The sequence below is a fragment of the Hyla sarda genome, chromosome 4 (genome assembly GCF_029499605.1).
Source record: "Hyla sarda isolate aHylSar1 chromosome 4, aHylSar1.hap1, whole genome shotgun sequence".
Taxonomy (NCBI): Eukaryota; Metazoa; Chordata; class Amphibia; order Anura; family Hylidae; genus Hyla; species Hyla sarda.
Genome location: NC_079192.1, coordinates 211368204 through 211393257, shown reverse-complemented (window position 1 = coordinate 211393257; position 25054 = coordinate 211368204). Strand labels below are relative to the sequence as shown.

The 25054-nt window shown below is 42.9% G+C and overlaps 1 protein-coding gene across 9 annotated transcripts in view; it reads right to left on the bottom strand.

The window, feature by feature from the left end:
* The window catches only part of CACNA2D1 (calcium voltage-gated channel auxiliary subunit alpha2delta 1), a 716537-nt gene that overhangs the window by 202342 nt on the left and 489141 nt on the right, over positions 1-25054 (bottom strand). For all 9 annotated transcript variants that reach the window (XM_056573417.1, XM_056573418.1, XM_056573410.1 and 6 more), the window contains exon 7: positions 5735-5866. In XM_056573417.1, coding sequence (XP_056429392.1) covers positions 5735-5866 — 132 coding nt within the window. The remainder of the gene's footprint in view (positions 1-5734; positions 5867-25054) is intronic.

The following is a 25054-nucleotide window of genomic DNA, read 5'->3' as shown; positions in this document are numbered from 1 at the left end:
AGAGATGTTTATTTAATTGTTCTACTGACTCCAGTTTGCAAAGTGCAGCAGTTTTTAGAAATCAGCAGGGATTCAGTTTACTGAGGGGAAAAACAGAAGCCAAGCACTTCTAGGAGTCCTCTTACAAGCGTTCCTAATAATGTGCACACTATTGGAGATATTTCAAGTTGTTCTATCAGCATGGACATACTATACGTGCAACCTGTGCAGCTACATGAGGGCAATGTTGATAAGAGGGACACTGCCAATTTTTGTACACCTTCCTGTTGTCTAATAAAGAATTTTATATCTTACAGATACTGGATTTTTTTAGGGACACATAAGGGGTTCTCTATATGGAGGTATTGGAGAGCATAAATCTCAGTGGTGGACTTGTTTACACTGTTCCTGCACTATGTCCAACACTGAGTTCTATGGACATGTTTACACTGTTCCTGCACTATGTCCAACACTGAGTTCTATGGACATGTTTACACTGTTCCTGCACTATGTCCAACACTGAGTTCTATGGACAATGTTTACACTGTTCCTGCACTATGTCCAACACTGAGTTCTATGGACATGTTTACACTGTTCCTGCACTATGTCCAACACTGAGTTCTATGGACAATGTTTACACTGTTCCTGCACTATGTCCAACACTGAGTTCTATGGACATGTTTACACTGTTCCTGCACTATGTCCAACACTGAGTTCTATGGACAATGTTTACACTGTTCCTGCACTATGTCCAACACTGAGTTCTATGGACAATGTTTACACTGTTCCTGCACTATGTCCAACACTGAGTTCTATGGACATGTTTACACTGTTCCTGCACTATGTCCAACACTGAGTTATATGGACAATGTTTACACTGTTCCTGCACTATGTCCAACACTGAGTTATATGGACAATGTTTACACTGTTCCTGCACTATGTCCAACACTGAGTTATATGGACAATGTATACACTGTTCTTGCACTGTCCAACAATGAGTTCTATGTAATCAAATAATCCTGTATCAATAAAATTGCTGTAATTAGTTATATATAGATTGCACAAAGTCCCAAGATCAATGGTTAAAGGGGTACTCCACTGCTCAGCGTTTGGGACAAACTGTTACGAGCCAGTGCCCGGAGCTCGTGACATCATAACCCCGCCCCCTCATGACATCATACCTTGCCCCCTCAATGCAAGGTTGCCACACCCCCTCCCATAGACTTGCATTTAGGGGACGTGGCATGACATCATGAGGGGGCGGATTTATGACATCCCGAGCTCTCAACGCTGGCTCCAGCGTTTGTAGCAGTTTGTTCCAAACGCTGAGCAGCGGAGTACCCTTTAAGAAGTGCATTCAGCAGAAGATATACCAGTACAGTAAATTGGATTACTCAGCTTTCCCATTTTGGTCTTTTTTTGTACTTTAGCCTATAAAAGCAAATACATATGATGCACTTTAAAGTATTTTTTCTCAATTCCAGTCTTTAAGTACCCTCCTGAGGCATAACCTGAGGATATCTCATAAAGACAAGAACTGTGATAATTCATGGTGCACTGATGATCAATATTTCAACAATATATTATCTGTTATACACTACATGGACACTAGAGTTGAGGAACACTGGTTCTCAATAATGTATTGTGAAAAGATCCTTTGTTTTTATGTAAGAACTGAACTCCAATGACTTAGCTAAACATACTGTAAATGTCAATGTCTCACTCATCATATAGAAAGACACTTATGGGGAATGCATCATCATATTTTTTTATTTAACTTTATAAACATCTATGCTTGAACATACTTTTGTTTAACCTGCTTTTGTTTTTCATAATATAATTACATCTATTTTAGTTACAAGGCCATTGGACAGCATTGTCTGTGCTGTTGTAACAACAGTTCCAGAGATTTTAAGAAGAAACACTCATAGCAACATTTTTATACTCTGGCCCATTACTAAAAAAAAGAAGTGTATGGGCTCCATTCTTATTCCTAGCTGTACCATGTGATCAGCAAAAAGACTCACAGAATTTTACATTCTGTATTCATTCCTACAAGAGGCACATCAAGCCACTCTTAGGAATGAATAGAGAAACTGACTTGCCGTGCACTCACAAGACATTGTAAGATTCAGTGACTCTCTTTGTCGCTGACATGGAACCGTTTTTGGTTGGAGTGCTTCTTTAATCTACAGCTAACACCTGGATCTAGAAAAACTAAGACAGAAAATGATTAATTCTAATGTAGAATGTTGTGGACATGCTATATAAAATGTTCAGAGCTGAAAATGTTGATAATAGTGGAGGTGGAGTATATACATTGTGTATTGTTATTTATTTATTTTTTATCATTGAGGTGTTAGCTCTCAAAATGTCCATGTATGATGAGGGCTCAGTGGTTTGAAAACTGATATATTAATAAAAATGTGAGAAGGAAAATTTATATTAAATGCCTATGTTAATTTTACTATCGTAGCCAATAATGCTGATGCAACAAACAAACAATCAACAGTTGTGCAATCTATTCTGTACATAAAAATATCTCAAAAGCTAATCCTGTGAATAGGCCCAAAATGTGTCCATTAATGGAACTGTTTATATTGTTTATACCTGTTTGTTATTTTTAATCTTTACTCCACATTAAAATGTTCCACATGTAAGCAGACAAGTGAAAATATTCAAATTGATAACTAGCTTTACTTTGCTATCAGTGACTTCTGTATTACGGAAAATGGGATAACAAGAAACATTTAGCAGAATGTTTAAAAGTAGGTCAACAAAATAGTTTGTTTTTTTACACTGGTGTTTTTTATTTATTTATTTTTGTTCTACAGAGAGGCCTGGACTGTATTCTGTTTTACATGAGAAATAGACAGACCCTGCTCTAAAAAGCAGGTAGCTTTTAAAATAGCAATCCTTTTAACATTGATTTTTTTTTTTCATTTCTAAAATGTAAGACTGTTTGTTCTCTGTCCCTTGGGTCACAAGCAAAGCAAGAACATAAAAAGAAGGCTAGTTAAAAAAAAAAAATACTGTACAGCACATCTGCTAATATAATGGTTGCTGCATTATGAGAATTACTCAAAAAAATTACCTGAAGCCCTGAAGTTACTGAACAGCTGATCCATAAATCTAAGGGCCATAGTTATAGAATGTTATGAGTTACCAGTTCATTCTAGGCCTGGGTGCTAAAGGGGTCCGAAAAATCCTCTTCAACATGATACCATCCTTTTAAATGGGGCATAGGAGGTAGAGAGCTCCTTTACTGATTTTACAATTAGCTTCTTCAAATGACACTTAATAATAAATATTCCATGGATATGCAACAAATATAGTTACCAGAAATTGTATTCAACATTTCCACAGAATTCATGTTTACACTCAAGAAGAATCTCCTTCTTGTCAGCCACATAAACTTCCATAGATATCATACCTCTATCATCTGGCTAAAAATAGATCCTTCATTTCATTATCTGTAAGTAGCCAATACTGGCTACTACTTCCTTTCTCCATGTGAACTCTACCATCCCAGAAAGATACATATCATTTTGGATTGTTTCTTGTTTAAAACTTACATCTAATCATTGTTAAATAACAATTTCATAATTAAATTTTTTTAAGTTAAAAAACCTAGAGACCTAGAATAGGAATGCAGGTGTTGTGTAACAATAAATCAAGGGTAAAGAATAGTATATATAGAATTGTATAAGGAAAGGCTGATTTATATCATTATCATTATTTACCAAAACGTTGGTTCCATATTATTTTATTTCCCTCACTAATGTGCATATAAGATAAGAGTTAAGAAAGAGAAAAAGCAGAACAAACAAATAGATGAATTGATTCCACCCAGAAAATTATGTAAATATCACTGAGAGATATATGGTCTCTTCATATATCCATGGAATGATGCAAAAAAAATAAAAAAAAAACTGTCGGAGGAGACGCTGCTGGTTTCCAGTGTGAAGAAAGACCGTGGGAAGAAGTAGTGGTATCCAAGGATGTGTCGCTAAGGTAGCGGCGCGTCCTTGGATACCACTATTTCTGCCCATGGTCCGGATGCAGCACGGAGATCCCGGGCCACAGATCATTAGTTTAATTCTTGTGTACCACGCTCCCATACAATTTCTGCTTTACACCACCTGCATTGTGTTCCCAACTCACTTCTACATGCTATTGTTTATGCAAATGTTCTCTGCAAGTGTTGCCACATTCACTTTACTGTAGTTTGGCCCCTCCCCTTTCTATTTGGGTGCCAAAATTGATTGTATTTAAACACTGTATGCACTGTATAGCATTACCACTGATCTGAGGAAGGGGGTGCTGTCCCCCGAAACGCATATTCTCAATAAAGCGGTCCAGTTTGGATGCACATCACTTCTCTGGAGAGGTCTTTCTTCTTCACACTGGAAACCAGCAGCACCACCTCCGACAGTTTTTTTTTTTGCATCATTCCACGGTAATTTCTCCAGGTTCGACAAAGTCCTCTCCTGAACACCTGGCTCAGCAGCTGGCTCCAGCATTGTTCCTCTCCTTGGTGGGTTGATATGCGAGTATTCCACTCACTCCAGGTGAGCACCCACTACCTACGGGCAACTTGTGCCCACCTGCCTTCACTTCTTTGTTCCTCCTTTATTTGCGGTAACACACTAGGTGCCTCCTGCCGGTCTTTATTTTTTCTTTCCAAATACAGAATCTTCATATATGGCATATAATACAGTACTGCTAAAGGACCAATAAACCTTAAATAGGTTGCCTTGGCATGGGGCATATTTTATATGTTGCTGGGGCATCAGGGAACACAACAAAGATGTATAAAACTTCATAGCTAGCTTGAAGCTGCTGCTGGTTCCCCAAGTGCACGGTTCCTATCACTGTCCTCTTCTAGTTCTGCTGATGTTCTGTATGGACAGGAAATGCCCACTCAAAGGCTTATAAGAATTGACAGCATAGAGATCAGCCACTGAGTAGGCTCATCTAATACCAACAGTTCTAGTAAAGAAGAGGACTGGCAGCTGCGGGGGTTCAGGTTGAGTAAGAATACCTTTTTGTTATGTTCCCTGCAGCCCCTGCAACATTTAAAAAAACTCCATGCCCAGGCAAGTAACTCCATTAAATATAAGTGGCTTTGTATAACAGACACACTAAAAACAGGAATATAATAGATAGAGATTAGCAAACCTTCTTAGACTCATATTGGGTCCGATTCAGTGAACTGATTGCCCTGCTACTGCCCACGTTAAATATATACTGGGACAGGGATTCTAGTCCCAGCTTCTGTTCAGTACACTAAGCTGCTGGGCCAAGTGCAGAGTGTCCAACCCAGTGAATGTAGTGAGTAAAAGCTGCAATGCATAAAGCACCGCAACTTGTTTCTGGACCACTTAGTGTGCAGAAGCAGGGGCAAAACAAATCTAAAATGAATCACAAAAAAGTTAGGATAGTAACAAATTAAAATTTATGGTAAAACTCCGAACCTAATCTGATTCATGCTAAATTAATTTACTTATCTTTAATACAGGATTTTGTACCTTTAAAAATATTTCAAGGTGGAAATGTAATACTATGTAACCTAAAGCAATCCACTGCAGAATAAGAAGTCATAAGTGTTAAAAGGTAAGATAACACAATCTCTAAACCTCATAAAAGGCTAATATTAGCCTTTTTATTTTTGTATGTGATTAGTTATGCCGTTAACATGCCAGCTTGTATTCAGCCTAACTGGTCCAATACATAACATTTCATTCTTATTTACCTGGGTAATACCTGGCCAGTCCAGTTGCACTCCCAAACACCTGCCAAAGAAGTGTTTTATCTTCATTTTGGTTTTTCTTAAATACTTCATCCAGTGCAGCCGTCCAATTCAGTTCATTTAACACAATGGTAGCTTAAAAAGAGTAAAATAGTTTGCAAAGCATTAATAGATCGATATAATAACCAATGTTATTGATTCAACAGCAGAACATATGAGCGGACAGTAACACAACAACGTAAGGACCAGTGACAGTTTCCAATGAAAAACCAATAAAAAGAAAAAAAAACAAAAGTAGACATTGTGGAACAGTGATATTATTAGCCTTTTAAAGCTGGTGGGGGAATAGCTTCCCAAGACTGTGCTCATTATTGTAACGTAACAAGATTTTCATGTTTATGGATGTGATAACTCTGAGAAAAATCAGTTATGTGTGAATGAATATTCATGTACTGGATCGGCTACACAGTGAACCTGAGCTAGGATGAGATTTATATTCAGAAGCATGAACAAATTAATGCATTGTGGTCAGGTACCTGGAAATGGAGAGTTACATAAAAGTGCAAGTTGTTACTATTAAGGTGCCTGAGAACAATATTGTAGCTGAATATCTAGTTTGATTTCCAATACACAGAACCAACATTGTCTACATAATAATCTTGGCTATAATACTTGAGGTTTAATTAAACAGGATCTAGCAAGCCTCATTACAATTAACTCATTCATATGCCATGTTTAAACTCTTGACAGATATGGATTTATTCTCCTTAATAACTTTTTTAGAGTCTCTGTTCACCTTTTCAACCAAATTGTATTTATTCTCTCGATCTATAGAAAACAAAAAATAAAGCAGCGTCGCAATAGGTGTTAATTAAAAACGCCCTACTGTTTTGCTTCTACAGCTCGTACGACTATGCATCTCCATGGTAACAAACAAACTGTGTAGTGTGATCCAGCAGTCACATTGCTTTCTATCCTCTACCGCTGGCTTACCCCCCAAATGTATGATAGCATTTAATAGGGGACAAGTAGATGACTGCAGTAAAGCAGGACTAGAATTCACAGAATTTGTTTACTGTATGTTGCTATGGAATAGAACAGCCCTGCAACCTAAATCTGTCCATATGTAGCAGTCCTCAAAAAATCATGGTTTGCTATGTTATTGTGGTACACCTAAGCTGTCTGTGTAATACAACATTAACACTGAATTGCTGTGGTGCTGAACAAACAACATTGTGATAATGTGACTCATATAGCCTGTCCATGATTACTACAAAAGTTTTTACTTTGTCACCGTGTAGCCCACACAATCACCCCTCTTTTGTCACTCCAGCTTCAGGAAGCAACCAGCAGACTCATTGGATATCAACCTCTATGCCCTCACAACCCATGGGTGAATTCTAGGCTCCACCCACTGCTTCTTGAAAAAGGAAACTGTGTAGTACTAAAATGGCAGATTGGCAGCTGTGATTAGGCCCCCATCAATTCTTAAAACCTATAAAAGTAGAGTGGTTGACAGAGGGACCCCCGTTAATATGTCTAACCACTTTGAATTTGTGGCTGCTTAGGATAATGCTGAGATTAATAATTTTTGCAAGTTATCAAGAAACAACATGTTGATGTCCCCCTAGTAGGACCTATGTCAATAGTTTCATAAAAAGTAAAAAATAAAAATAAAAATCTAAAAAAAAAAAAACCCAAACATTAAAATATCAAAATCTCTCTTTTATCATTTACTACGTAAATTGTAAACAATAAAAAACTAATATAATTTGTATTTTCCAATCCATAACAATATGAACAAAGAAATGGTTAAGGACAATGAACTGCTGTATTTGGTCACCTTGCTGCCCCAAAATTGTAATAAAAAGTGATCAAAATGACATTTGCACCCGAAAATGGTATCAATAAATGCTACAACTCGCCATGCAAAAATGCAAGCCCTCACAGATACATCAATGTAAAAGTAGTAAAGCATAACAAAAGCTATATACATCTATGTATTACAGTACTGTACCACAAAATAAAGTCGTAACGTCAACATACATTTTACCATACAAGAATTATATATTATTAAAACGAATCCCCAACATTTTCTGTGTGTTTTTTTTTTTTCATTTCAACCGTAAAAATTTTTTTTTTTTACATGATATGGTATATTGTACCAGACAAAAATGCATATTGTTTTACAATATACAAGCCCCTGTATGGCTATGTTGATGTTAAAATAAAAATACATGGCTCCTGGAAGCAGGTTGTTACGGGCAAGTGATTCACTGGTTCCCTGCACAAGTTTAACCCCTTAAGGACTCAGACCATTTGGGCAAATTATTTTTTTACGTTTTCGTTTTTTCATCCTCGCCTTCAAAAAATCATAACTCTTTTATATTTTCATCCACAGACTAGTATGAGGGCTTGTTTTTGCGTGACCAGTTGTCCGTTGTACTACCATCACTCACTTTACCATAAAATGTATGGCGCAACCAAAAAAATACTATTTGTGTGGGGAAATTAAAAGTTGAAGGTTTCGTTTTCACGCCGTACAATTTACGGTAAAAATGACATGTATTCTTTATTCTTTGGGTCAATGCGATTAAAATGATACCCATGATAACATACTTTTCTATTACTGTTGCGCTTAAAAAAAATATCGCAAACTGTTTAACCAAATTAATATGTTTAAAATCCCCCTATTTTGAAGACCTATAACTTTTTCATTTTTCCGTATAAGCGACGGTATGAGGGCTCATTTTTGCGCAGTGATCTGTACTTTTCACTGATACCATATTTGCTTATATAAAACTTTTAATACATTTTTTATAAATTTTTTTTAAAATAAAATGTAAAAAAAAGCAGCTATTTTGGAATTTTTTTTTAACGTTCACGCCGTTCACCGTACGGTATCATAAAAATTTTATTTTAATAGTTGGGATATTTACACACGCAGCTATACCAAATATGTATATAAAATATTTTGTTTACACTTTTTGGGGGTGAAATAGGGAAAATGGGACAATTTACGTTTTTATTGGGGAGGAGGTTTTTCAAATTTTTTTTTACTTTTTTTAAAAACTTTTTTTACTTTTGTTTTTACACTTTAATAGTCCCCATAGGGGACTATTTATAGCAATCATTCGATTGCTAATACTGTTCAGTGCTATGCATAGGACATAGCACTGATCAGTATTATCGGTCATCTTCTGCTCTGGTCTGCGCGATCGCACCAGAGCAGAAAACCCGTGGAAGGCAGCAGAGGCAGGTGAGGGGACCTCCGGCTGCAATGCTGGATGATTGGATCACCGTGGCAGCGCTGCGGGCGATCCGATCATCCATTCAAAGTACCGCACTGCCAGAGATCTGAGGGGTTAATGGCAGACATCCGCGCAAACGCAAATGTCCGCCATTACCAGTGGGCCCCTCGCTGCTATCATGGCGCGCATGACCCGAACATCGTTCCGATGCTCGCGGTTATGTTTAGGACGTAATGTATGTCCTGGTGTGTTAAGTACCAGCTCACCAGGACGTACATTTACTTCTGGCATCGTTAAGGGGTTAAATAAATCCCCCCCCCAGAGTTTTCTAACTGCAAGAAGATAAGACCTAACAGCTAAAATTAGTGCAAACCAAATTTTTGTGCCTTAGTCATCATTTGCACCTCTGAGCGTGTGAAATCTTATAGGACATGGAAACATTTGATAACATTTTTCACTATATAATTCAGCACATATAGAGAAGAAAAAAAAAATCACTCTATTATTTGGCCAAAAGTTCTTTTGAATTACATATTATTAGTAGTGTTGGTATGGTGCTAACCCTTGACTCATGAAACACCGCTAAGAAAATGATAAGTATGTTTTGAATCAGTTTGAACATATGCTATCTCAAACTTTAGTTAGTGAGGAAAAAAGATTTCAATTTTGATAAATTAATCTCCAATTTTTTCCAACAATGTCTGTTTTGGTTATTTATATTAAACACCACATTGGAGAATACATAAATAATTTTTTTGATTTTTTTTTCCAGTTTACTGGGAAAACTAAATGGCAGAAACAATTAATGATACACTCCTAAATATTTATGGTCTTCTTATGGCCTATGATCTAAATATCCCCCAAAAAAATACAAATATAAAGAAAAAAATCTCAAGTTGCCAAATTTCAGAAAAAAAGTGATAATTTCAAATTCTATTGTAATATGACATTGTTGAAATCGCATCTGGTAGTTATGAACACACTGGTAGTTACTAGCCACTAATGCAATAAACCATTTAAGGGCTTTAGTAAAGGGAATAAGATAAGAAGCTTAAAGGTGAAGTGAATGCACCTGCATGTACCCCTGCTAGATATCGATTCATGGAATAAAGGATCACAGCAAATGTGGTGAGTGCCATCTATTCATCTCTACATCGTTGGATAAGGTGAGATATCTATTCCATGCAGCCCATACTGTGCAGGCTTTGTCTTATTGAAATATTTTAGAGAGGTTTTCAAAGATCGATGGCAAGAGAGATAAAAATACATTGGCCTTAATGTGTACCTGTCTAGCTAAGCATCATACTTTTCCCAGCTGAAGTTCAGGCTGGGACAAAGTACGGGAAGTTATGGCATTAATATTATCACTTTGTGTTCACTACTGTCCTGTCTGCATGAAAACAGAGATGAGGGGTTACAGAGCAGCTGTTAGGATTCGGCAGGCTGGATGTGGATCCTCTGTGTCAGCGAGGGATTGGCGTGGACCGTGTCGGTGGACCGGTTCTAGGTTGCTACTGGTATTCACCAGAGCCCGCCGCAAAGCCGGATGGTCTTGCTGCGGCGGTAGCAACCAGGTCGTATCCACCAGCAACGGCTCAACCTCGCTGACTGCTGAGAAGGCGTGGGACAGAAGGACTAGACAGAGGCAAGGTCAGACGTAGCAGAAGGTCGGGGCAGGCGGCAAGGTTCGTAGTCAATGGAGATAGCAAGAGGTCAGGAACACTGGTAAGGCAAACACTGTAAACGCTTTCTCTGGCACAAGGCAACAAGATCCGGCAAGGAAGGGAAGGGGAAGTGAGGTTATATAGACAGGTGCACAGGTGGACGCTAATCAGACTGATTGGGCCAGGCACCAATCATTGGTGCATTGGCCCTTTAAATCTTAGAGAGCTGGCACGCGCGCGCCCTAAGGAGCGGAGCCGCGCGCCAGAACGTGACAGCCGAGGACCGGGACAGGTGAGTGACTTGGGATGCGATTCGCGAGCGGGCGCGTCCCGCTATGCGAATCGCATCCCCACCGGCAGTGTCAGTGCAGCGCTCCCGGTCAGCGGGTCTGACCGGGGCGCTGCAGAGAGAGGACCGCTGCGAGCGCTCCGGGGAGAAGCAGGGACCCGGAGTGATCGGCGTAACAGCAGCCTTCAGTGACTTGATAAAGATACCCAGCACAGCAGACTCAGGGAGGAAGTGAATGCCTGGTGAGGGAGGGCGGAATTGGTGTTTGCCTGGGACACGGCGCTTTCAGAACAGTTGATGTCAGATTGAGTGAGCAGCAGAACAGAGGGATTTGTGAGCCAAATACAGAAGTTAGACACATAAAAAGACATCAAAAAGCATCTGCATGACCTAGTGACACACATATATATGTATATATATGATTTTTTTTCTGGGATATGACAGGTACATTTGAAATAATTCTCCAAAAACTTTTCCTATTTATTTTTTTTCTAAACAAAAATCATTTGTTTTCCATATGTTGTGTTTCTGGCACCTGTGCCCTAGCACAATGTCACCAATGGTAAAGCTATTTTCATCAGTGCTGTAATTTTATTTAAGCAATGAATGACATCCAATGAATAATATCTGTGAAACCATCCGATTGAAATATACTCTTATTTTAGGTACCACAACTCTGTGGTATCCCCACAGGGGCAATTCAAAACCTTATTTTACTCTTGCCATCCGTACAGTATAAGGGTTCTCTAAAACCTTTGGCTTGTGAGTGAGCAAAGATGGCTTGGCCTACCTTACTGGATCTTTAATTCAAATACAGTCTACCAGAATGCTAGAAAGTATAGTGTATTTTACGCCCCTAGCAGGCTGTTATTTGTATGGTACTGAGATTGGGGAACCCTATGGATCCCTTCACTCCTTGGATATGTCCCAACATTAAACAAAAACAGAATATTTGCAATATTTTATCAGTTATTGTACCTGCAGCAATACAGTAAAATTGTCTAGTGTAAAATATGCACACAGAATTTTAATACAAATTAACATTATTTTACAAATCATATGACTACAAGATAAAGTATGTGCTAAACAGTCATAAACCAATGTTAACTTCTTGACTTTTTCCTTAGAAATGATTTTGCATGTGATAAAAGTAACTAGAGATGAGCAAATTTTTCAGTCGGAATTTATTTGCAGCAAATCGCTATTAAAAACGGCTATTTCTGGGCTACAAAGAGCCTCAATATGGGTTTGGAACACTTTGCCTTGCTGTAACACGAATAGGGAGATAATACTGTTATTCAGTATGACATGCAGATCAGAGGCATCGCTGTTAGAATCATTGTCGCAAAGCAACATAATGACAAAGCCTGGATGTGGCATCAGTATGAGGAGAACATATGGTGGCAGAATGACACAGCGTGGAGGTGGCGGCAGCATGAGGAGACTATATAGTGGCTGAATGACCCAGCTTGGAGGTGGCAACAGCCTGACAAGACCATAAGGCCTCACAATTGGAAAGATTAAAGATATTTTTTTACATTTAAATTGAAGATTTCAAATAGATGAACCTAAAAAGTTTTATTTAATGTGCCAGCAGCATGAGGAGACCACATGGCGGCACAGTGACACAGCCTGGAGGTGGCAGCAGCATGAGGAGACCATATAGTGGCTGAATGACACAGCCTGGAGTTGGCGGCAGCAAGAGGAGACCATAAAGTGGCTGAATGACAATGGCTGGAGTTGACGGCAGCATGAGAACATATGATGGCAGTATGAGACAGTCTAGAGCTGGCATCAGCATGAGTAGAACAAATGGTGGCAGTATGAGACAGCCTGGAGCTGGCATTAGCATTAGGAGAACATATGGTGGCAGAATGAGACAGCCTGGAGGTGGCATCAGCATGAGGAGAACATATGGTGGCAGAATGAGACAGCCTCGAGCTGGCATCAGTATGAGGAGAACATATGGCGGCAGAATGACACAGCGCGGAGGTGGCGGCAGCATGAGGAGACCATATAGCGGCTGAATGACCCAGCTTGGAGGTGGCAACAGCCTGACGAGACCATAAGGCCTCACAATTAAAAAGATTAAATATATTTTTTAACATTTAAATTGAAGATTTCAAATAGATGAACCTAAAAAGTTTTATTTAATGTGCCAGCAGCATGAGGAGACCACATGGTGGCAGAATGAGACAGCCTGGAGGTGGCATCAGCATGAGGAGAACATATGGTGGCAGAATGAGACAGCCTGGAGCTGGCATCAGCATGAGGAGAACATATGGTGGCAGAATGAGACAGCCTGGAGCTGGCATGAGGAGAACATATGGTACCAGTGTGAGACAGCCTGGAGCTGGCATCAGCTTGAGGAGAACATATGGTGGCAGAATGAGACAGTGGGGCGGAGGGTGGCAATACCAGTACCCGGTGATGAAGCTGGGTGAAAAAAGGAGAACTCCGCATCAGATGTGTGGCATCATGCGGGTGGCAGGATCAGAATAGTAGCTGAGGCACATAGGCAGAAGACAACGGTCTCTTTTGTAAAAGTGCTAGTGTGCACAGCATAAGTATTGAGGATATGCATTACATAAAAATTAACTTTTAATAATATTCATAGGATAAAATATATGTACCCAACATTTTTTTTAAATTAAACAAAAGGAAAGGTATGCAAAAAACACCATGTGCCACCTACACCACCGAGTATTAATGTGATGCAAAGACCTCTAAAAGGTGGAAGGGAACAACGTATGGTCAATTGTAAGTCTCGCCCTGTTAATTCCCTTCTTGGCAAGTGTTACTCGCCTTAAAAAGGGCGGCCCCACACAGGAACCTCTTCCTATTTCCACCTACAAACTATGCCATTTCCCAGGGTTTTTAGGTGGAAATAGGGAGAGGTTCCTGTGTGGAACGAGTAACACTTTCCTCTAAAAGGTGGAAGGGAACAACCTATTGTCCATTGTAGCAGATGGGGGTATAAAATTCCCCTGTAAGGCCCTACTCTCGCCCTATTAATTCCCTTCTTGGCAAGTGTTACTTGCCCTAAAAAGGGCGTCCTCAAACAGGAAACTCTTCCTATTTCCACCTAAAAATCCTGGGCAGTGTTTGTAGGTGGAAATAGGGAGAGGTTTCTGTGTGGGGCCACCCTTTTTAGAGCAAGTAACACTTGCCAAGAAGGGAATTAATAGTGCAAGAGTAGGGCCTTACAGGGGAAGTTTTTACCCCCATTGGTTACAATGGACAATGCGTTGTTCCCTTGTACCTTTTAGAGGTCTGTGCATCACATCAATACTTGGTGATGTAGATGGCACATGGTGTTTTATGCACACCTTTCCTTTTCTTAGATATAAAAAAAAATGGGTTCCATTTATTTTATCCTAAGAAAAGCTAAGTTTTAACTAATGCATATCCTCAATACTCACTTGTGGGCTGATGTGAAGGAAGTTCTGTAACTGGGAAGCAGCACCTTAAATATGTTTTGCACTATCCATATTTGTGGAGTGTTGGTGTGGCACCATGGTAAATCTACTCTCATGCATCAGGCATTGGTGGGTGGAAATCCTGGCTGATCCATGCCAGATTCATCTTCACAAAGGTCAGTCTCTCCACATTTTTTGTGGACAGACGAGCTCTCCTTGGGGTTACCATGGCCCCCCGCCACACTAAACACCCGCTTTGATGGCACACTACTGGCTGGGCAGAAAAGCTTTTCCAGGGCAAACTGTGCTAGCCGCAGCCTCAAATCTAGTTTGGCTGTCCAGAAGTCCAGCGGATCTTCAAAGTGTGTTGGCAGGGTCATGTCAAGGTATGCCACCACCTGCTGGTTCAGATCCTGCTCCAGGTCTACCTGCTGCTGATGAGTTGCTTCACTATGCGGGTGAAGAAAACTACTCATCAGCGACTGTAGACTCAGGCTGCTGCTGATTGAGCTTGTACTGCTCCTGCCAACTCACCCCTCCACAGCAGCCATGGCAATGGAAGGTGGGCGCAGACTGCCCCCTGAGTCAGACCTGTGAGAGGATGGACGATGGCGCAGATATGCATCGGCCAAATGACTACGTGTATGTAAAAAATCCCCCCATTTTGTGCCGGTAGCGAGGGTCCAATAATGTGGAGAGCCAGAAGTCATCCCACTGCCGAATGATGACAATTCGGCGGTCACTACATAAGCGAGCATGCATTGTGCCATTTGTGCAAGTGACTTGGAGGGACTCCCTGCCTCCAACTCCACTACATACTGCCACGGTGTGTCTGGGTCCTCTGTCTCGTCTTCCTCATAACCCTCAGCTCCTCTGGCTCCTCCTCCTCTCCTGTCAGATGACTATAAAAAAATGCCCATTTCGCTAAACCTAAACTGTGTGTCAGGAACCGGACTGGAAGCGAGTAGTGGATCCTCTGTGTTAGTGAGGTGATGGCGTGGGCCATACCAGGGGATCGGTTCTAAGAAGGTGGGATGGACTTGCTGCGGTGGTAACTCCCAGGTCGTATCCCCCGATAGCGACTCAACCTCACTAACAGCTGATATAGGCGTAGTACACAAGGACAAGGTGAAGGCAAGGTCAGACGTAGCAAGAGGTCAAGGCAGGCGGCAAAGGTTCGTAGTCTGGGGCAACAGCAAAGGTCTGGATACACTGGCTTGGGAACACACAGAACGCTTTCTCAGGGAACTAGGGCAACAAGATCCGGCAAGGACAGGAAGGGGGAGTGGGTTTATATACTTTTCACAGTAATTAGAACAGATTGGGCCAGGCACCAATTAATGGTGCACTGGCCCTTTAAATCTGAGAGACCCAGCGCGCACGCGCCCTAGAGAGCGGGCGGGCACGCACCGGGGCTGAGCAGACAGAGGACGGGGCAGGTAATCAGAACGGGATTTGACCCGCGGGCGGGCACGTCCCGCCGTGTGGATCGCATCCCCGCCGAAGAAGTCAGAGCAGCGCTTCCGATCAGCGAGTCTGACCGGGGCGCTGCAGGAAAGAGATGAACCCGGAGGGACCCGGAGCGCTCGGATTTACAGTACCCCCCCCCCCCCCCCCTTAGGTCTCCCCCTCTTTTTGAAACCCCTTAAGGAATTTGTGGATAAGATCCTTGTCCAAAATATTGACCTCAGGCTCCCAGGACCTCTCTTCAGGCCCACAATTCTCCCAATCAATCCGGAAGAGGATGACGGCCGTACACCACAAAAAATAGAGATTTGGAGGAAGATTCAGATTTTTGAAGTTGTAAGAGAATTCAGCCCAGGGCAGAAGATCAACCCAATCGTCTTGACGGGAGGAGACAAAATGTCGAAGGTAGTCACCAAGGATCTGGTTTACTCTTTCCACTTGTCCATTGGATTGCGGATGATAAGAGGAAGAGAAATTTAATTTGATTTTTAATTGACAACAAAGTGCTCTCCAAAATTTTGAAACAAATTGAACGCCTCTATCAGACACAATATGCGTGGGAAGTTTGTGGAGACGAAAAATGTGGAGAAAAAATTGTTTTGCCAATTGAGGCGCAGAAGGAAGACCTGGAAGCGGGACAAAATGAGCCATTTTGGAAAAACGATCCACGACCACCCAAATGACAGTGTTGCCATGAGATACAGGAAGGTCAGTGATAAAGTCCATACCTATATGGGACCATGGTAGTTCAGGTACAGGCAGAGGAAGGAGAAGACCAGCCGGCTTCTGGCATGGAGTTTTGTCACGTGTGCACACTGTACAGGCCTGTACGAAATCCGTCACATCTTTCTCCAGAGAGGGCCACCAATAATGTCTGGTAATTAACTGTATGGATGATGTGGCCAGATAAACCTTTCTTGAAGGTCGCGCAGAGAGCCTCATTATTCCAGGCCAACTCAGTGGCCAGAGTACGAAACTGTACGGCATATTCGCCCACTGTAGAGTCTCCTTGGATGAGGTTCAGCAAGGCTGTTTCAGTGGAAGAGGCACGGGCAGGTTCCTCAAAGACACTGCGTACCTCGGTGAAGAAGGACTGAATGGTAGCAGTGGCAGGATCGTTGCAGTCCCAAATCGGTGAGGTGATGGCGTGGGCCGTACCAGGGGACCGGTTCTAAGAAGTTACTGGTTTTCACCAGAGCCCGCCGCAAGGTGGGATGGACTTACTGCGGCGGTAACTCCCAGGTTGTATCCCCCGATAGCGACTCGACCTCACTAACAGCTGAGATAAGCGTAGTACACAAGGACAAGGCGAAGGCAAGGTCGGACGTAGCAAGAGGTCAAGACAGGCGGCAAAGGTTCGTAGTCAGGGGCAACAGCAAAGGTCTGGATACACTGGCTTGGGAACACACAGAACACTTTCTCAGGGCACTAGGGCAACAAGATCCGGCAAGGACAGGAAGGGGGAGTGGGTTTATATACTTTTCACAGTAATTAGAACTGATTGGGCCAGGCACCAATTAATGGTGCACTGGCCCTTTAAATCTGAGAGACCCGGCGCACCCGCGCCCTAGAGAGCAGGACCGTGCGTGCCGGGGCTGAGCAAACAGAGGACGGGGCAGGTAATCAGAACGGGATGCGACCCGCGGGCGCGCACGTCCCGCCGCATGGATCGCATCTCCGCCGGAGGAGTCAGAGCAGCGCTCCCGGTAAGCGAGTCTGACCGGGACGCTGCAGGAAAGAGATGAACACCGCAAGCGCTCCGGAGGAGGAGAGGGACCCGGAGCGCTCGGCGTTACACTGTGCTTCACTGTCCCCCTCCCCCTCCTCTTCCAGTTCAGCCCCCACAGGGCTCATGTGGCCGTGAGATGTAGGCACCATGTCTCCATTGTCCTGACCAGCTATTGTTTCCGATACATGTTGTAGGGAATGAAGCAGTGGAATGACGTTTATCCCGTAATCCTGACAACTGACTAATAATCTGGCTTCCTCAAAGGGACTGAGCAAACGGCAGGTGTCACGTATGAGCTGCTACTGGTTGACATTAAAGTTACACAGGGGAGTCCCCCTATCAGCTTGGCTCATCAAAAAATCGGTGATGGCTTTTCTCTGTTCGTATAGTCGGTCCAACATATGGAGGGTGGAATTCCAACATGTGGAAACGTCGCAAATCAGACTATGTTGGGGTATATCGTTCTGACGCTGCAGTTGAAGGAGGGTGTGATTTGCCGTGTACGAGTGGCTGAAGTGCATGCAAAGTTTCCTTCCCATTGTTAGGATGTCTTGCAGATGGGGGGGGAACACTTCAGGAACCGCTTGACAACCAGATTGAATACGCGCATGGCTCAGGCTTCCTTGTCACAGCGCAGACAAGATGTTCTTCCCATTGTCCGTTACCATGGCTCCCATTTCCTGTTTTTGCGGAGTAAGCCATGATTTTGATTTCTTGATGAATGCCTTTTAGCAGTTCCTCCCCTGTGTGACTCTGTTTGCAAAGAGTGAAGAACAGCGTGACACCGCCATGCCCTGTACACATAGAATGCTGGAGGGGCACTGAGACTTGTCCGTGCAGCGGAGGCTGATGACACAGTGGAGGATGAGGAGGCAGAGTCACACAGTGTCACAGGACCAACAGCCTGAGAGCGTGGAGGCGGAAGCGGCGTGACCTCTCCAAGTTGCTGTTGTGGCTGTGGAGGAACCACATTTACCCAGTGGGTAAATGTGTAAAGGACATGTACTGTCACTGACTGTAGTTACAGCTCCACACATCAGTGCTGCCGTGCACTTGCCATGGTACACACCGACAGGCTAAAGGACTGGCCCACCTTCTGTTCCACAAAACTGTGCAGGGCTGGTACTGCTTTTTCGCAAAGAAATGACGGCTTGGGACTCTCCAGTTCGGCACAAGCCATCAGTTCTCTGAAAGGTACAGAGTCCACCATTTGAAAAGGGAGGGACTGCAGCATCAGCAACTTGAACAGGAGCACATTCAGCTTCTGCACCTTTGGATGAGTGGGCGCATACTGTTGTCTCTTGGACATGGCTTTGCCGATGGATTGCTGCTGGAATGACTGACTCGAAGTAGGAGGAGCAGGAGCATCTGAAGCGATAGAAGATGGGTATGACAGACAGCTCCCTTCTGCTGAGGTAGTGGAGCCTTGGCTGCCTGAAACAGGGAGCGGCATGCCACTGGGTGATGCAACAGGCTGGAACACCGCATCGGAGCCACGGTTCTCCTAGGCCACTTTATGGTGATGCTGCATATGTTGACACAGGGCCATGGTGCAAATATTGGGAACCTGGCCACACTTCCCCTTCTGCTGACACATCTTGCATGTGGCCAGGTTCACATCCTCCAGAAGCTTGATGAAAAACTACCACACCACCGATACAAACCTGGAGGCGGCAGCAGCATGACGAGACCATAGGGCAGCACAATGACAGAGCCTGGAGGTGGCAGCAGCATGAAGACAGGAGACATGTTTGGCTCCAGACTTCCCACTGCTGCCACCCTGCTGACTCCCAACCATGCTACCACCTTGCTTGCTCAGCTGCTGCCTCACATGGAACCTGCAACCCTCTTCTCCTGATGAGGATGAAACCCCTTCTGCACCTGCCTCCCAAGTGGGATCGGCTTCATCATCATCGAGTTTTGTCTGCATGTCACTGATGTCCTTTTCAGGTTCCTCAACTGTGTCTGCTTCAGGAGCCTGAACGCTCTCAACAACACCTCCCACGTCACTCTGCTGATCATTACTTGCCCACCTAGCGGAGGAAGCGGAAGATGTCTCCTCCAATTCTTGGCTGGGCATTAGCTTCTCACTGTTCTCTAGTAGAACATCATCACTAAATAGTTGAGCTGAACCCACAGCAATACTTCTGTGGGGGATGGAACAGCATAGGACAGAGGCAAAGGGAGGACAGGGACTGCCCCCGGGCAATGCCAACTGAGGGTTGTGTTTGAGGAACCCACCGACTCAGATGTCACTTGTGATGAAGCGGATGACCGAGTTGACCAATCGATGATGGCAGATGGGTTGCTGGTCGAGACACGACCACTAGCTGATACCAGGAGCTCAGGCCTCTCGCTGCAACTCCTGCTGCCATTCGCCCCTAGTCTCCTGCGACCTCCGCCTGCTGAATTTAGGCCTCTGCCATTACTGTGCACGTCCCGTAACTAGGCCCAAATTAGTTTTTCAGGAACAAAAACGTACACCACGTAGGTGTACCAACAGTTTACACTTATGAGAGCTGGACAATACTCTCCGCTTAAAACTGTATAAGGCTACAGAAACAATGGTGTAGCTTTGGCTGGCCTTTCACAGTAACTAGGACAAAAAAAATTTGCAGGACAAAAAAACGTACACTACGTAGGTGCTCACCCTACCTGGCCCCTGTTAGCTTTACAGTTGTTGTACAACCAACTGCAGCAGTACAGAATTGCTGTGTAGTAGAGCCCAGTACAGTACTATTAGGCACTAATAGCAGGTGACAATGGCTTTTACTGCTCTGCCTGACTGGCCACTTTAAAGGGGTTCTCCGGTGGATAGGGGATAAGATGCCTGATTGCGGGAGTCCCGCTGCTGGGGACCCCTGTGATCTTGCACGCGGCACGCCATTTGTAATCAGTCCGCGGAGCGTGCTCGCTCTGGGTCTGATTACCGGCGACCACAGTGCCGACGGTGTGTGACGTCATGCCTCCGCCCTCGTGTGATGTCACGCTCCGCCCCTCAATGCAAGCCTATGGGAGGGGGCGTTATAGCTGTCACGCCCCTCCCATATGCTTGCATTGAGGGGCGGAGCATGACGTCACATGGGGCGTAGGCGTGACGTCACACGCCGTCGTCCCTGTGGTCGCCGGTAATCAGACCCGGAGCGAACATGCTCCGGGCACTGATTATAAACGGGGTGCCACATGCAAGATCACGGGGGTCCCCAGCGGCGGGACTCCCACGATCAGGCATCTTATCCCCTAGCCTTTGAATAGGGGATAAGATGTCTAAGCACCGGAGAACCCCTTTAAGCTTTAGAGTTGCTGTACATCCCACTGCAGCAGTGGATTCATTGTTTATTACACCCAAAAGTGTACTTTCACTCTCTCTCTCTGTCAGTGCTTTTATGCAGTGATTTGGCACACAATGCTCTCTCTCTCCCTGCAGTGAAACACTCTCTCTGAAATAAAACGATGAAGTGACTGACCGCAAGATGGCTGCCGATTATATAGGGCTGTGACATCACAGGGGTGGCTGGCTGCTGATAGGCTGCATGCTGCATGTGATTCAGGGTCATCCCACCTACCCCCCTTCCCAGAGTTCCTTGCCCCATGTCCTTACATGTGGATCTGCCATTTTAGATGCCCTGGAGCCTGGAATGCACTAAATTTAGTTTAATGAAGTGATTTGTGCGTTTGAATTTCGGCTATATTCGGACTCGTTGCAAATTTTTCCTGAAATTCGTTACGAATTCAGATTTTTCAGATTCGATTCGCTCATCCCTAAAAGTAACAAATTTCCAAACATAGTTGGCAGACTTTAAATAAGTGTCCTTCAGCTTTATAAACTCCCACACTTTTATTGTTACCATTGGTAGAGCAAATAAAAGGAAAATAAAGAAAAAAAAAAAAAAAAAAAACAACAGTTTACAGTTTCCTCCTAGTTGCTGAAATGATTATATCCCTTATTTTTCTTTCTAACATAGGTTATGGAAAACGTGACAAGCTTTAAACAATGTTTCTTTGCAAATCAATAATACTATGTACTTTCTGGGAAGATTTTTTTTTTTAAAAACATTAAAAATAAGATCTAGAGATTATTTTTGATGATTTATCTAATGTGCAGACCAAAGCCAGCATGAAATGCAACATAAATTTTTATCTGAACAGTCTGCAGGCTATTATCTAAAACATACTAACAAAAGTCTTGTACAGTAGAATAGACTAATAATCTAATAACACTTAGGATTTATGGAAAATAATAAATCAGGTTACATCTAAGATATTCATTCAACGAATACAAACTGTATTAGATTTTACATTGAAAATCCTCAATATAAGGGTATGTTCACACTGAGGAATTGGGGCGGAAATCAAGCAGAAATTTTCTGCCTCAAAATATTGTTACTTTTCCACAAGAACTCACAGAGATTTCGCACGGAATTTCGTGTGGAATTGGTGCGGAAATTGCGCGGAATTCGCGTGGAATTCCGCGCGGAAATGCAGGTTTCATGCGGAGGAGGAGTATCAAGTATTTCTATTCATAAAATAAATTTTTTTCCATGCGGAAATTCCACGCAAATTCTGCCCCAATTCCGTGCCAATTCCGCACGAATTCCGCGTGAAAATGCTTCTGACTCAAAAAAAAAAAATAAATAACATTGATCTCTATGGGAGAACAATGCTGATTCCGCTTGAAATAAAGAACATGTTCTTTCTTCAAGCGGAACAGACTTCCTCGTCAGAATTCTGCTTGAGGAAATTCCTCAGTGTGAACTGAGGGGCAGAAATTCTGCACAGCTCTATGGGGATTTTCACTGCTGAATGAATTGGAGAGGAAAAAGCGAGCAGAATTACTTGTGGAAATTCCTCTCCAATTCCTCAGTGTGAACATACCCTAAAAGTAAAGGCCAGTAACCTGACAGGGTGAAAGGTGGAAGCAGTTAATGCCTGGGCCAGAAATTTGCATGGAAACCTGAATGACAGCTGACCATTCATGGCAGCCTCATATAGAAGAGGTGGGCATGCATCTATGGGAGTTAAATAGTCTGCCTTGACAGTGACTTCATTAGTCTGTTATAAGTTGGATAGGATCAATGAACTGAAAAGGTAAGGGGGTCGGCACTACCAACTCCAACACGGGCAAAGGTAGATGGAGGGACGTGACAGGTGTACTCGGCTAGTAGACAGTCCACCTGTAGCGGTGCACAATACAATAGCAAAGAGGCCAGTAGAAATATACATCAAAGGATGAAGGGATGGCACTTCGCAATGTGGATACAATGCAATTTTATTAACTTACAAACATCAACAGGTGACTGAATACAGAGAGGGAGCAGACAAATGGAACAACATCCGTTTCGCAGTTACACGCTGTTTCTACTGGTTCCTATACCATATATTAAAGGGGTACTCCACTGGAAAATATTTTTTTTCTTAAATCAGCTGGTGCCAGAGTTAAAAAAAATTGTAAATTACTTCTATTTAAAAATTTTAATCCTTCCATTTCTTGTCTGCTGCTTTAAACTAAGGAGGAAATTCTTTTCTTTTTGAATTTATTTTCTGTATGACCAGAGTGCTCTCTGCTGATACCTCTGTCCATGTCAGAAACTTTCCAGAGCAGGGGAGGTTTGCTATGGGGATTTGCTCCTGCTCTGGACAGTTCCTGACATGGACAGAGGTGTCAGCAGAGAGCACTGTGGTCAGACAGAAAATCAATTAAAAAAGAAAATAACTTCCTATGAAGCATATAGCAGCTGATAAGTACTGGAAGGATTAAGATTTTTAAATAGATATAATATACAAATCTATTTAACTTTCTGGCACCAGTTGATTAATTTTTTTTTCAACCTGAATACCCCTTTAAGCGGTGCCAATGTGTTTTTCCCCTTAAACACTTTATCCTTTTATAAGGCTGTTTGCTATGAGCAAAGGCGATTCTGTGACCAACCCCAGCAACACCATGCCTTCCTAAGTGATGATTTACTCTGCTGATAACCTATTAACTCCTTTGCCTAGTATGTGATTTTTCCAGCACATTTACAATTCTGTATACTGTACTGTATCTCTCTTGTGCATGTCTATTATTAGAAACTTGACATTCTCTGAAGCTTTCAGGTCTAGCTAAGCCTTAATTATGCCCATCTGATAAGACAATAGGACATTATGTTAAAGGCTATGGACAGTTTGCCGGCACCTCTTTACTTTTTATTGTAATCTGTGTATATTATTAAATAAAACATACTAAGATTACATTTTCATTACAAAATGTGGACCATTTGTTCTCTACAGTTTATGTGTCTTACAAAGTAATATGGGCTGCTAGATGCCATTCGGGATGCAGTCCCTTCTTCCTGTTTGCCTCTCTAAATGAAATTAAATAAAGTTAGTTTGTAAAGATGTCACCTTAGATTCATCTTTAGCGGAGCTGAGATAGAGGCTGCAGACTGACCAGTCAGATAGCTTGCCCAGCAAATTAGATCTCACAGCTTCAAGCAGCTTATATTGTATACAGTTGCAAAATGGTCCAAAGATTAAGATTTAAGACTTTTTGCAATTTGTTTTATCTTTAAAAATACACAAAATGGGGGGGGGGGGGGATGGCTTGGCCACTGCACTGAATGGCCGCTTAACAGAGCTGCTCCGTTAACAGCACTCGCTTATTTGCTTATTCTGCCTGCCAGCGACTATTACAGCTACTGAAAAGTACACCCGGTCCACTATAACATCCTCGGGCAGGAAGACAAACAATAATCAGGGTGATAACAAATCCCTAAAGCACTTTCTCACCGCTGGACGGATGAGAGATCGAGTGCAACAAGATGGCGCCGGTCTTTCTTCACTGCTGAAAGAAGACTCCCGTGCTTCAAAATCATTGAATTCTCAGCCGCAGAGAACAGGAAAACTAAAAACCAACAAGGTGAGCAATGCTGTGCCGAATACCCGCGCTCTGAAAGATTGTGAATTACCCCTTTGCTGGATCTCTCAGGCCCACATGGCGGAGTCTACATTAGAGGATTCTAATACTGGAGATGACACCTTACCCCGCTTCCAGATGACCTCCTTGCTGTAGCTAACAATGGTGGCGGATCTCCAGCACTGACTACCTCTTCCCTGCAGAACAGCCCGGTTAAGCAAAAGCCGCGGCTCTCCTTGGAGGTGTTGCGGGACTGGGTGGTGAGAGAGGGAGTGGAGTCGAAGGCCCATCCAGAAGAGACAGATCTTTTTGCCAATTATCAAACTTCTGACAAAGCGGTCTCTGAGACTGCTCTAAAGGAGATGTTGTTGATTCTTCGATCCTCTATTAACTGAGACTTCTCGAATATGCTAGCTCCTATTAAAGGTACTATGCAGATACTGCACACATAAGTGGAATCCAATCTATTGCTCACAAGGGTCTGGTAGATGCTCATAATGCTCTAAATGGCAAGGTCAGTGCGCTCCATGCTAAAGCAATAGATGCCAAAGATGGCAATAATATTAAATTCCGGGGCATCCCTGAGACAGTGCCTAATTCTCAATTAGC